Source organism: Hemitrygon akajei, chromosome 10 (assembly GCF_048418815.1).
Source record: "Hemitrygon akajei chromosome 10, sHemAka1.3, whole genome shotgun sequence".
Taxonomy (NCBI): Eukaryota; Metazoa; Chordata; class Chondrichthyes; order Myliobatiformes; family Dasyatidae; genus Hemitrygon; species Hemitrygon akajei.
Window position 1 is genome coordinate 113,711,760 of NC_133133.1, and position 14,019 is coordinate 113,725,778.

General features: G+C 41.4%; 1 protein-coding gene across 3 annotated transcripts in view; it reads right to left on the reverse strand.

Moving 5' to 3' along the window:
• Positions 1-14,019, reverse strand: part of zdhhc17 (zDHHC palmitoyltransferase 17) — a 151,525-nt gene that overhangs the window by 105,668 nt on the left and 31,838 nt on the right. For all 3 annotated transcript variants that reach the window (XM_073058760.1, XM_073058759.1, XM_073058758.1), the window contains exon 2: positions 633-736. In XM_073058760.1, the coding sequence (XP_072914861.1) occupies positions 633-736 (104 nt within the window). The remainder of the gene's footprint in view (positions 1-632; positions 737-14,019) is intronic.

Here is a 14,019-nt window from a genome sequence, read left to right on the forward strand (position 1 = left end):
TGGCATTTTGATGGTCTTGAAACAAACTATGATTATCTCTTTCAGTTGAAAGATGGAAGTCAGCTAGATTTAAATTAAATTATTTGTTCTGCTACATCTTTCAGCTGTTTTTGGTTAGAGAAAACAATCTTTAGTCACTAAAGTTTTCAAACTTCTATAGTGATTTCTCCCTCCCACCTTCTCTCTCACCTCTTCACTTCTCCTCAACTGCCAATCACCTTCCCTGGTGTCCCTCCTCATTCCTTTTCTTCCATGGCCCAATGTCCTCTCCTATCAGATTGCTTCTTCAGCCCTTTACCACCTATCACCTTCCAGCTTCTCATATCATCCCCACCCACCAGCTTTCCTCCTCACCTGGTCTCATCTATCACCTACCAACTTGTACTTCCCCTCTTCCTACCTTCTTATTCTGGCTTCTGCCCCCTTCCTTTCCAATCCCGATGAAGGATGTCCACCCAAAACACTGACCACTCATCCACATCCACAAATATACTGCCTGACTTGCCAAGTTCCACCATTCTGTGTGCTTTGTTCAAGATTTCTAGCATCTGTAAAATCTCTTGCATTTAGTAACCAAGGGTGAATCAAATACAACAGAGATCAAGGGGTGTCTGAAAAGATCTTGCACTTACTGCGTGGCTTTGACGATGTCCCAAGTGCTGTAGTCATCAATGTGACTCTTCCTTGCCAGCGAGTCACTGTAGCTATGTCCGTAGTGACTTTGAATTTTGACATCCTATTTCACATAATATAAGAAAAGAAAGGTCACAAAATAATAGTGCTAAGAAACATAGAAACATAAAAAAAACCTACAGCACAATACAGGCCCTTCGGCCCACAAATCTGTGCCGAACATGTCTTTACCTGAGCAATAAACTAGGCTTACCCATAGCCCTCTATTTTTCTGAGCTCCATATACCTGACCAGGAGTCTCTTAAAAGACCCTATCGTATCTGCCTCCACCACTGTCACTGGCAGCCCATTCTATGCACTCACCAATCTCTGCGTAAAAAACTTACCCCGACATCTTCTCTGTACCTACTTCCAAGCACCTTAAAACTATGCCCTCTTGTGCTAGTCATTTCAGCCCTGGGAGGAAGCCTCCGCCCACCCACATGATCAATGCCTCTCATCATCTTATACACCTCTATCAGGTCACCTCCCATCCTCCGTCACTCCAAGGAGAAAAGGCCAAGTTCACTCAACCTATTCTCGTAAGGCATGCTCCCCAATCCAGGCAACATCCTTGTAAATCTCCTCTACATCCTTTCTATGGTTTCCACACCCTTCCTGTAGTGAGGCGACCAGAACTGAGCACAGTACTTCAAGTGGGGTCTGACCAGGGTCCTACATAGCTGCAACATCACCTCTCAGCTCCTAAACTGAAACCAACAATTGACGAAGGCCAATGCATTGTATGCTTTCTTAACTGCAGTCAACCTGTGTAGCAGCTTTCAGTGTCTTACGGACTCGGAACCTAAGATCCCTCTGATCCTCCACACTGTCAAGAGTCTTACCATTAATACTATATTCTGTCATCATATTTAACCTACCAAAATGAACCACCTCACAGTTGTCTGGGTTGAACTCCGTCTGCCATTTCTCAGCCCAGTTTTGTATCCTATCGATGTCCCGCTGTAACCTCTGACAGCCCTCCACACTATCCACAACAGCCCCAACCTTTGTGTCATCAGCAAATTTACTAACCCACCCCTCCACTTCTTCATCCAGGTCAGTTATAAAAATCATGAAGAGTAGGGGTCCCAAAACAGATCCGAGGCACACCACTGGTCATCGACCTCCATGCAGAATATGACCCATCTACAACCACTCTTTGTCTTCTGTGGGTAAGCCAGTTCTGGATCGACAAAGCAAGTTCCCCTTGGATCCCATGCCTCCTTACTTTCTCAATAAGCCTTGCATGGGGTACTTCGTAAAATGCCTTGCTGAAATCCATATACACTACATTAACTGCTCTACCATCATCAATATATTTAGTCACATCCTCAAAAAATTCAATCAGGCTCATAAGGCATGACCTGCCTTTCACAAAGCCATGCTGACTATTCCTAATTATATTATGTCTCTCCAAATGTTCCTAAATCCTGCCTCTCAGGATCTTCTCCATCAACTTACCAACCACTGAAGTAAGACTCACTGGTCCATAATTTCCTGGGCTATCTCCACTTCCTTTCTTGAATAATGGAACAACATCCGCAACTCTCCAATCCTCCGGAACCTCTCCCGTCTCCATTGATGATGCCATAGATCATCGCTAGAGGCTCAGAAATCGCCTCCCTCGCCTCCCACTGTAGCCTGGGGTATATCTCGTTGGGACCCGGTGACTAATCCAACTTGATGCTTTCAAAAAGCTCCTGCACATCCTCTTTCTTAATGTCTATAATGGAATGCAAAAGTTTGGACACCCCTGGTCAAAATTTCTGTTACTGTGAATAGCTAAGCCAGTAAAAGATGACCTGATTTCCAAAAGGCATAAAGTTAAAGATGACACATTTCTTTAACATTTAAGCAAGATTACTTTTCTATTTCCATCTTTTACAGTTTCAAAATAACAAAAAAGGAAAAGGGCCTGAAGCAAAAGTTTGGGCACCCTGAATGGTCAGTACTTAGTAACACCCCCCTTGGCAAGTATTACAGCTTGTAAATGCTTTCTGTAGCCAGCTAAGAGTCTTTCAATTCTTGTTTGGGGGATTTTCACCCATTCTTCCTTACAAATGGCTTCTAGTTCTGTGAGATTCTTGGGCCGTCTTGCATGCACTGCTCTTTTGAGGTCTATCCACAGATTTTCGATGATGTTTAGGTCGGGGGAACTGTGAGGACCATGGTAAAACTTCCAGCTTGCACCTTTTGAGGTAGTCCATTGTGGATTTTGAGATGTGTTCAGGATCATTATCCTGTGTAGAAGCCATCCTCTTTTTATCTTCAGCTTTTTTACAAACGGTGTGATGTTTACTTCCAGAATTTGCTGGTATTTAATTAAATTTATTCTTCCCTCTGCAAGTGAAATATTCCCCGTGCCACTGGCTGCAACACAAGCCCAAAGCATGATCGATCCACCCCCGTGCTTAACAGGTGCTCTTTTCATGAAATTCTGCACCCTATTTTCTCCAGACATACCTTTGCTCATTGCAGCTAAAAAGTTCTATTTGAACTTCTTCAGTCCACAGGACTTGTTTCCAAAATGCATCAGGCTTGTTTAGATGTTCCTTTGCAAACTTCTGACCCTGAATTTTGTGGTGAGGATGCAGGAAAGGTTTTCTTCTAATGACTCTTCCATGAAGGTCATATTTGTGCAGGTGTTGCTGCACAGTAGAACAGTGCATCACCACTCCAGAGTCTGCTAAATCTTCCTGAAGGTCTTTTGCAGTCAAACAGGGGTTTTGATTTGCCTTTCTAGCAATCCTACGAGCAGTTCTCTCAGAAAGTTTTCTTGGTTTTCCAGACCTCAACTTGACCTCCACCATTCCTGTTAACTGCTATTTCTTAATTACATTATGAACTGAGGAAACAGCTACCTGAAAACGCTTTGCTATCTTCTTATAGCCTTCTCCTGCTTTGAGGGCATCATTTATTTTAATTTTAGAGTGCTAGGCAGCTGCTTAGAGGAGCCCATGGCTGCTGATTGTTGGGACAAGGTTTGAAGAGTCAGGATATTTATAAAGCTTTGAAATTTGCATCACCTGGCCTTTCCTAATGATGACTAGAACAAGCCATAGCCCTAACAAGCTAGTTAAGATCTGAGACCTTGGTAAAAGTTATCTGAGAGCTCAAATCTCTTGGGGTGCCTAAACTTTTGCATGGTGCTTCTTTCTTTTTTTTCACTCTAAAATTGTACAAAACAAAAATAATACACTAATCTTGCTTGAAATCATGAAAAGAATGTTTCATCTTTAACTTTATGACTTTTGGAGATCAGTTCATCGTCTACTCACTTAACTATTCACAGTAACAGAAATTTTGAACGGGGTGCCCAAACTTTTGCATGCCACTGTGCATGCTCAAGCTTTTCAGTCTGCTGTAAGTCATCCCTACAATTGCCAAGATCCTTTTCTGTAGTGAAGACTGTAGCACAAAATTCTTTTCAGAATCAAACAAAATTAGCTTTATTTATGTCACGTACATTGAAATTGTGAAACATAGAGTGAAATGCATTGAATACCAGCACTGTCTGAGGATGTGCACAGGGCAGCCTGAAAGTGATTTTTGTAATTTAAATATCCTTATCAAAGAGGTCATCAAAATCAGCCTGAAGAAATTCATCATTACATCTACAAACAGGGATTATATCGACCTGGAGAAAATCCTTTCAAAAGGAACTGCACTCCAGTGTCAGAGAGAACAAGCAGCAGCTGTGAAAGGAGAGACTGAACAACCAAAAGACCCAACAACTAACCACAGCCACCACACTTACTGTTGTCCCATGCTGCACCAGTGTATGTGGATCTCTGATCAGGCTCTACAGCCTACCAATACACCTACCAATAGACAACCCCTGAGGAGATCATACGCAACTCAAGTGATTGCACTCTGACTGTAATGTCCATATCCACTGTTATCAATGCTGCTTAGTGTTCATGGAAAACCTGTACCTGTGGCTGTGTTTTGCATCACCCATGTCATTCAGAACTAAGGAGAAGAATTATAGCACTAACACAAATCCTTGCAGACACCACTAGCTTGCCTTTATTTTGCTTCTTCCCCCACCAATACACTCATTGTCTGGAAAAACAATGAAGGTTTGTCAAATTAATTGACCCAAAAAGAAAGCAATTCCAAAGTCCAAATTCCAAGTTTGTGCACTGATACTTCAAATAATTCAGGTTCAGGGTTATACTACCTTGGATTCTGTGTAATGATCCTGCTGGAAAATAAATCGGAAGACTTATACGGCCTTTCAGTTTGCTAATTGCTTCAGTAGAATCATTGCTTCAATAAAAATTCTGACCACCGAGTCAAAATAGTTTCTAATTGTGGATCACTTTGAATAATCAAGGCTTGTAGCACAGGAGCTGAATTTTTAACTAGCATTGTAATGCAAAATTAATTTTCAACTATGTTGCTCAGTGCCATCCTCTTTCTGCTTTGGATTTTCTATCTCCAAGATTTCTGCCAGAATTATTAGTTTTGCGAACTAGGTTCTTTCATCTGATTTGTCACTTCAGGTACTTTGGTCACCTTCAAACAGGAGGGATGATATTACACTCGGAGTGTTGCACATTTGTTGCCAAGGGCGTAGTATTATAAAGAAAGGTAGATTGGCGTAGCTGGGATTACTTTATTTAGAATAAAGGATACCTTAGGAAGATTTTTTGAGTTAAATTACAAGGATTTTGCCAGGACTTGCTAAGTTATAGGGAAAGGTTGAATAGGTTAGGACTTTACCCTCTGGAATGTAGGAGAATGAAGGGAGATTTGATAGAGATGTACAACATTATGAGGGTTATAGATACGGTAAATGTAAGCAGGCTTTTTCCACTGAGGATGAGTGAGACTAGAGATCATAGGTTAAGGGTGAAAGGTGAAATATTTGAGGGAAACCTGAGGGGGAACTTCTTCACTCAGAGGGTGGTGAGAGTGTGGAAACTACCAGCAGAAGTAGTGAATGTGGGTTCAATTTCAACATTTAAGAACAATTTGGATAAGTACATGGAAGGAAGGTTAGGGAGGGCTATTGTCCAGGTGCAGATCAAAGAGAAAACAATCGTTTGACTCAGACTAGATGGGCCAAAGTGCCTGTTTCTGTGCTGTAGTGCTCTGTGACTCAATGCATAACATTACAGAAGTCTCAGACAGGTTGAGCCGGATTTCTCACCTTGGAAGGACAGCATCAACATGGGAACAGATATAAATTAATTAAGAATAACTAGAGGTTGTTAAGGAAATATCATTTCACTCAAAGTAGAGGAAGTATTGAAAAGTACCTAGATCACAACTTGAATGGCTGGAACTTACAAGCTATGGCCAAAAGTTGGAATTAGCCAAACATCCATTATCAGCTGGTATACACAATGGGTCAAATGACCTCCTCCTGTAACATCATTTTCTGAGATTCAGTGATTTCAGTGGATGTTTAAAACAGGCAGTCTGAGAAAAACTCACACAAGACCTCTAGCAATGCAGCTTAATTGGTCATAAGATATGGTACAGGTTTTCAGCCCACTAAATCCAAATCAACCATCAATAATCTATTTTTACCATGAATTTGACTCTAACCCACTTTATTGAATTGAATTGACTTTATTTCTTACATCCTTCATATACATGAGCAGTAAAAATCTTTACATTGTATCTCTGTCTAAATGATCAATGTGCAAATTATAGTAATTTATAATAAATAGTATGCACAACAAAACAGTCAATATAACATAGAAATACAATTGTATCAGCATGAACTAATCAGTGATGACCTGGTGGGAGAAACTGTCCCGGAGCTTGCCGGTCCTGGCTTTTATGCTGCGGTACTGTTTCCCGGATGGCAGCAGCTGGAACAGTTTGTGATTGGGGTGACTCGGGTCCTCATTGATCCTTTGGGTCCTTTTTTTTCTTTTTTTTTAAACACACCTGCCCTTGTTAATGTCCTGAATTGTGGGAAGTTCACATCTGCAGATGCGCTGAACTGTCCACACCACTCTAACAAAGGAGTATGTTAGGAGGAACAGAGACAATCTAGCCCCTGTTGACATCAATGGATCTGGGGCTGAGAGGGTGAACAGCTTTAAGTTCCTCAGCATACACAACACTGAGGATCTCACGAGGTCTGCATATACCGGCTGTGTGGTGGAAAAGGCCCACAGCACCTCTTTTACCTCAGATGGTTGAAGAAGTTTGGTATGGGCCCCCAAATCCTAAGAACTTTCCACAGGGGCACAATTGAGAGCATCCTGACTAGCTGCATCACTGCCTGGAATGGGAACTGTACCTCCTTCAATCACAGGACTCTGCAGAGATTTAGATTTATTACATATACATCGAAACATATGTCACTTTCATTAGCAACCAACACAACCAAGGGTGCGCTGGGGGCAGCTCACAAATTTATGTTGTCCCTACATTCCCATCAATTCCCCTCCCCTCCCAACTTCATGTTTTATCATTCACTTACAAAGTAGACAGTTCAAAATGGTCAACCAATCTTCCAAATTACATGCTTCTGAGATATGGAGTAAACCAGAAAATCCAGAATACATGTAGTCACAGGGAGGATGTGTAGATGCCACACGATGTCACAATTGCACCTGGGTCGCTGACGCTGTGAAGCAGTAGCTTCTACTAGATGTGCCACAGTAATAACACAGGCTTAATAACATAAAAGGAAAAGGAATAAAAGGAGTCTGGATGAAGGGTCTTGGCCCAAAACATCAACAGCTTTTTCCTTTCCATAGATGCTGCCTGACTTGCTGAGTAGCCTTTTGTATATGCTACTCTGGACTTACAGTATCTGTAGAATCTCATCTTAGTAAGAGTAATTAACATTGCATCGGGACAAAATATTTTCATGTTCTACCCAGTACAAGTTTGAAATCCTCAATCCTGCTTCAAATGTTCATTGTCTGTGATGTTACAAATCTTTGATGCCCTCCGCTGGTCGTTGGATCTTAGCTGTATACACAAGCCAGAGCAGTACAATATGGAGAGCAAGCTGCTGCCAAAGCAGCAGGCACTCCCTCTCCACACCCTGATGAATCCAAAGGAACAGCAGAGAGCGATACAGTTTGGCACCAGCAGGAGTTGACAGTCAAGACAGTCAGTTAGGACTACCTTCAGGACTCCAGTTCTGGATTTCTTCTCGGGGTTTACTCTCAAAGCCTTCCCCACAAGTAGGTACAGCCACAAAGTAGTGGAGGTTTGTGATCAGAGTTTTCCCCCTCCTAGCTGAGCTGCCAACCACAGCTGACGAACTCCATCTGCCCATTGCAAATCTATCCACCAAGTTATGTGTAGGAACAATGCACAACTAAAAGGTACCGGTAACTAAAAATACAACTTAAGGCTGCATACACCATACTGGTTCTAGTGCTGTGACTCACTGCAGTAATTACTAGTTACTGTAGATGCAGTGAGTTGCTCCTTTATAAATTTGGAAGAAAACTAATAATGGATGAAATGCGTACATCATGTACAGTGCTTCCAAAGCACTTCATTAGCTTTAAAGCACTTTGGAATGTCTTGAAGGGATGAAATCTGAAAAAAAATTACCTCTGTAGCCTATCTCCACTACACTCAAAAGGAGAGTATAATGGTGCAGGTTTAAAGGTGTTATGACCCCAGCTCCCTCCTTTGTGAGAATCACAAGAGAGAGAGAGAAGCCTTACGGTTTGGAATGTGGCCTGGCCTCTCAGCCAGACAAAAGCCACGGACATGGCCATTGTCTTGGGAGACACCTTTGTGGAATAAGGGACTGGACTACGTGCAAACCCTCAGGGCAACGTGGGCTGGGTGATGGGGGAAAGATTGCCTCACCCCCACCCTGATTGACATCTACAACCCTGCCAGTCCAGATAAAAGGTGGGCTGCCGAGGCGGGGCCTCAGACGCACCAAGGAAACACACGAAGAAGACACGATAGCGCTTCCCGTCGGAGCGGGAAGCCATTTTGAAGGAAGCCACATGCGTTAGATTCCGGATTGGGAGTCTGTGGCTGAAACCAAAGGAAAACCGTTTTAACTAACAACAGGGATTTGCTTCGCAAAGACGACGGGCAAGTGTTCCTTCTTTCTCACCACTCTCTCTCTCCAACACGTGAAATGCCAGCGGTTCCCAAAACGGGAAAGCCTGCAGATTTTGAGTGACTCTTATATTCCATTGGACTCAGTATTATCCCCTAGACAACGATAGAGCTTATTTCTGATTGATTATTACTATACCTGTGCTTTAGATTGAGTTTTGACGACGTATATGATCTGAATGTTTTGTATTAACCATATGTTTGTGCCCCTTTATAAATAAAAAAAGTTTGAAAATAGTACCATCAGACTTCAGCGGACCTCTCTATCTTAGCTGGTAAGTCACCCGGTTACTGGGAATGTAACAAAGGGAAGGTAAAACCTCAATAGAAATTAAAATCTGTTTATCCAACAGCTTGCCGGACTTATTTTATTGACTTATTTAGAGATACAATGGATAATAACATTGGATTCAATTGCCCTTGCAGTCCATCAAGCAGCGCTGCCCAGCTAAACACACTTACTTAACCTAGCCTAATCACAGGACAATTTACAATGACCAATTAACCAAATAGCCAGTACATCTTTGGACTGTGGGAGGAAACCCACACACATGGGAAGGAACACACAAACTTACTTACAGAGGACGCAAAATTGAATTCTGAACTCCAATGTCCCGAGCTGTATTAGTGTCACACTAACAGCTACTCTACTGCAGCATGCCATTGATACTTGGTGGATCAAATAATCTCAAAGCGGTAATAGTTTTCACTGTGGCCATAAGGCCAGGTTTGGAGAAACTATTCAGATTCAGTAGAAACAGTTCCACCAGGCTTAGGAGCTAAACCACATGAGCTGGACTTGGTTGTCAGAAGGTATTTGAGATGGATGCCATTGGGAATATTTAATAGCCCTCGGCTATGATAACCTTAAGGAACAAGTTACAATAAGAAATATATTTTTAAAAAAACAGTGCAAAAGAATGAGGTAGTGTTCATGATCCATTCAGAAATATGATGGTGGAGGGGAAGAAGTCGTCCTTAAAATGTTGAGTGTGTGTTTTCAGGCTCTTGTGCATCCTCCCTGATGGTAGTAATGAGAAGAGAGCATGTCCCAGATGGTGAAGGTCCTTCATGACGGATGCCACCTTCTTGAGGCATCACCTATTGATGACGTCCTCAATGATGGGGAGCCTAGAGTCCTTGATGGAGGAGCCTGAGTTTACAACCTTCTACCGCTATTTCCAATCCCATGCATTGGCATCTTCATACCAGATGGTAATGTAACCTGTCAGAACACTCTCCATGGTACATCTATAGAAACCTGTTTGAGTCTTTGGGGACATGCCAAATCTCCTCAACCCCTAATGAAATATACCTACTAGCATGCCTTCTTTACATATTCGACCCAGAATAGATCTTCAGAGATATTGACACCTTACCACTACTGACCCCTCGAATGGGACAGGTGTGTGCTCTCTCAATTTCCCCTACCTGAAATCTACAATCTATTCCCTGGTTTTACTGACGTTGAGTGTAAAGTTGTTGTTACATCACTTGATCAGCTGATCTATCTCACTCCTGAAATGCCTTCTCTATAGAGTACTATTCTCTACCCATCCATCCCTTCACAAGCATCACTAGCAAGTTGAATTTCATCTTGGAGGTGGGAATTGAGTTGCATCAAAATGATTGCTCATAAAGCAAGGAACAAATGAGGTAGACCAAATGGATAGCTCTTAAAGAGCCAATAATGCACTGAAAAGACTTCTGTGCTGTATCAGTCTGCTATAACAAATGAGACACAAGCTTGACAGTCACCAACTGATTTGTCCAATTTACCATAATACAATTTTCAAATGGACAATGTGTACAAGACAAATGCAATTTTCCTTAATTATAAGTTGATCAACACAGATGACCACAGTTGCTAATGTGCCCTGACATTGTGGTTCATGTTTACTGTTAATCTGACTGAAGCCCTCAAACAGAAATATGGCAATTTCCTATATTGGAGAAAACAAAATTGTTAACACAATCACAAGAGATTCTACAGATACTGAAAATCCAGCATCTATAAACATTGCAGAATCTCACAAATTAAAACCTCACATGGACATTTGGAATAGCTGTACAGAGCAAAAGTCTTATTGAATTTCAGTTACTGTATTTAATTATAAGCTGCCAGAAGAAGAAATTCAACTTGCCAATGATGGGGGCTGGGGATAATAGGGTGGAGCTGAATAATTATCAAAGGGAAATTAAAGTGCAAGATCCTGTTTACAGCATCAATGCAGTCCACTTTCAACAGTACACAGTGGTGCAGGAGTGACAGAACTGCACACCATGCCATCCGTGCATTCCTCACTAGTTTATCTTCTTTCATTCAAATGAGTTTAAATGCTTAAAACGGCTCCTTGTGCATTAGAAACTTTAATATTAAGACACATCACTAACTTATGATGCATAAAACTCAATTGCAACAGCAACATTAAGATTGCCCATAGGACCTCTGACTGCGATTCACCATACAAAGCCCACAAAATAACTCATTTACCCACACTAACATTTTCCATCTCTGTCAGTACAAGAACCAGTGGAAAGAAAATTCAACCCAGATCTTCATCTGCTCTGACTAAAAATTGTCATCTGGAGACTTTTAACTTTCAGGATACACAAAAGGCATCAGGTAATACTCCTATCACAGTGCATTTGCTAAAATTTCATGAAATGCTGTTAAATTTCTTGTGTCACTTCTGTGAGAGGTAAGTGTCCAATTGTAAATGCTGGCAAAAGTGTTCTTTCTGATATTAGCTACAAGTTCTTCAATTGTGCTTAAGTTAGAAACAGAACTTAAGATGAATCCTTTAGAAAGTATACCAGTTTAATACCATTGTAGTTCTAGTTCACTCATTGAAATGGTGAAATTATCTATTTTTAATTCAGTGGTTTCAAAGTTAAAAGTCAAAATAACTTATCAAAGTACGTATCTGTTACCATATACTATCTTGAGATTCATTTTCTTGTAAGCATTTACAGGGAAAAAATAAATACAATAGAATTAATTTTTTTTTAACTGTACATGACAAACAACCCATTGCGCAAAAGAAGATAAATTGTGCAAACAAAATAATAAATAAATAATACAGAGAACATGAGTTGTAGAGTCCTTGAAAGTGAGTCCATAGGTTGTGGAATCAGTTCAGTGTTGAAGTGAATGAAGTTATCCGCTCTGATTCTGGAGCCTGATGACTGTAAGGTAATAACTCTTCCCAAACCTCATCAGGAGACCTAAGGCTCCTGTACCACAATCCCAACAGTAGGAGCGAGGACAGAGCATGGCCTGAATGGTGGGGGTCTTTGATGACGGTTGCTACTTTCTTGTGGCAGCGCTCCTTGTAGTTGTGCTCAATGTTTGGGGGGGGGGGGGGGGAGGGTTTCATCTGTGATAGGCTGTGGCCTCCAATATGTATCAATATGTCTGGCAAAGTTGGCAGTACTTTCCATACATATGAGGATTTAGATACAATATTGGTCCAGCATCTTGAACTGTTCTTTGTGCTTAAGGTTCTCTCAAGGTGCTATCAAGCAGGCAGTTGCCCCACCTCACTGATACTATTGAGAATTTTGTTTAAGTAGCATTCCAGTTACTTCCACAATTTGCTGACATGAATTTTCACTTCAGAGAGAAAAAATGTTGGACTCTCCCCCTTAGTCTTCATAAAGCTCTTTTTTTAAATGCCATTCCTTTTCACTACAAAAGCTTTGAATACTTCTGTCACTTTGCAAATCCATTCCCAAGTTTCCTGCAATAATATGCCTGATACCTACAAGTTACATGTGGAAACAAGCATTTTATTTTAGCAGCGGTTTAGGGTGGCGGTGGCGAAGCCCCGCGATGACTTCTGGATGGCAAACAAAGCAAAAAATTATTGTATTAATCACACAATCACTGCACTCTATAGCCCATAATTTCCCTTTCAGAGTTGAACTTTTAAACTGCTTGTATGACCTGTCATTTTTGCAATGTGAACTGAGTTTCAAAGGTGCATGACAGTTGTGGCGTGGTTGAACTGAGGCAGCTTGCCCAGGCATGAAAGTGTATTGGAGCAGAAGGGTCCCGGTTTGACCCAAGGTTTGGACGATTTATGTGCTGGGCGACCTTGAAAAGGTCAGGGCCCGAGGCGAGGGATGAGCAGGTTCAGCTTGCTGCTCAGTGAAGTTTACTCATCTCTGCACTGATCTGAGATTGTGGCCTGCAACTAATGGGCTCCTGCATTGGCTGCAGTGATGAGTGGCTCCATGGCTGTGCACTCACTTCTGCTTGCTTTTATTGTCTGCAAGGTTTGTTTTTCCCCCCCAGCACATTGGATGTTTAATGGTCTTTTTTTTAAACAGTAAGCTCTACTGGGTTTCTTTGTTCTGTGTCTGCCTATAAGGAAACAAATCTCAAAGTTGTATTTGGTACACATACTTTGATAACAAATGTACTTTGAATTTTAAAGGATCATCATTTCCCAGCTTCATTTTCCCAGAAAAAAAGTCTGTCTTCAGTCTGTTCGGCCTTTCCTGATAAGCATTACGTCAGATTTCTGATAAGGTAAATGCAAGCAGGGTTTTTTCCCCACTGAGTTTTGGTAAGACTAGAACCACAGGTCATTGGTTATAGCTGAAAGATGAAATATTTAAGGGGAATCTAGGGGAGGACCTCCTCATTCAGAGTAGTGAGAGTCTGGAACAAGCTGTCAGTGGAAGTGGGAGACATGGGTTTGATTTCAACATTTAAGGGAAGTTCAGATAAGCAGATAGATGGGAGGGGTATGGAGGGCTTTGATCCAGGTGCAGATCAATAGGACTAGCCTGAATAATACTTTGGAATGGATTAGATTGGCCAAAGGGCCTATTTCTGCAGAGCTCTATAGCTTTACGATAGCTGCCTTAATAATTATCTTCTGCAGGAAAGAAAGCTTCAATACCTATTTATTTTATTCAGCAGTCTGTATCACCTGTTATTTTTCAAAAAGTGCATTCACAAATGTGGAATGTATAAAGATAAATTTAAAATGTATTTATAATGACTCCCTCACTGGCTGAGATTTCAGTGCCTCTTACTAATTGCTCCCTCTGTGGCACAGCATCTGTTTTCCTTATGCCTGGGGGATGCATCTTGGAAAGTTTATCTATATTGAAAGCACTGCATCAATGAAGTCTTAAAGGAAATAACAATCCTCACATACTGCAGAGTACAACTGAAATCTGGATGCGTTGTGTGAAACTGCCACAAATCAACAGGACATATATAAAATAGTCGTGTTGGAATCGGTTTAGTATTGTCAC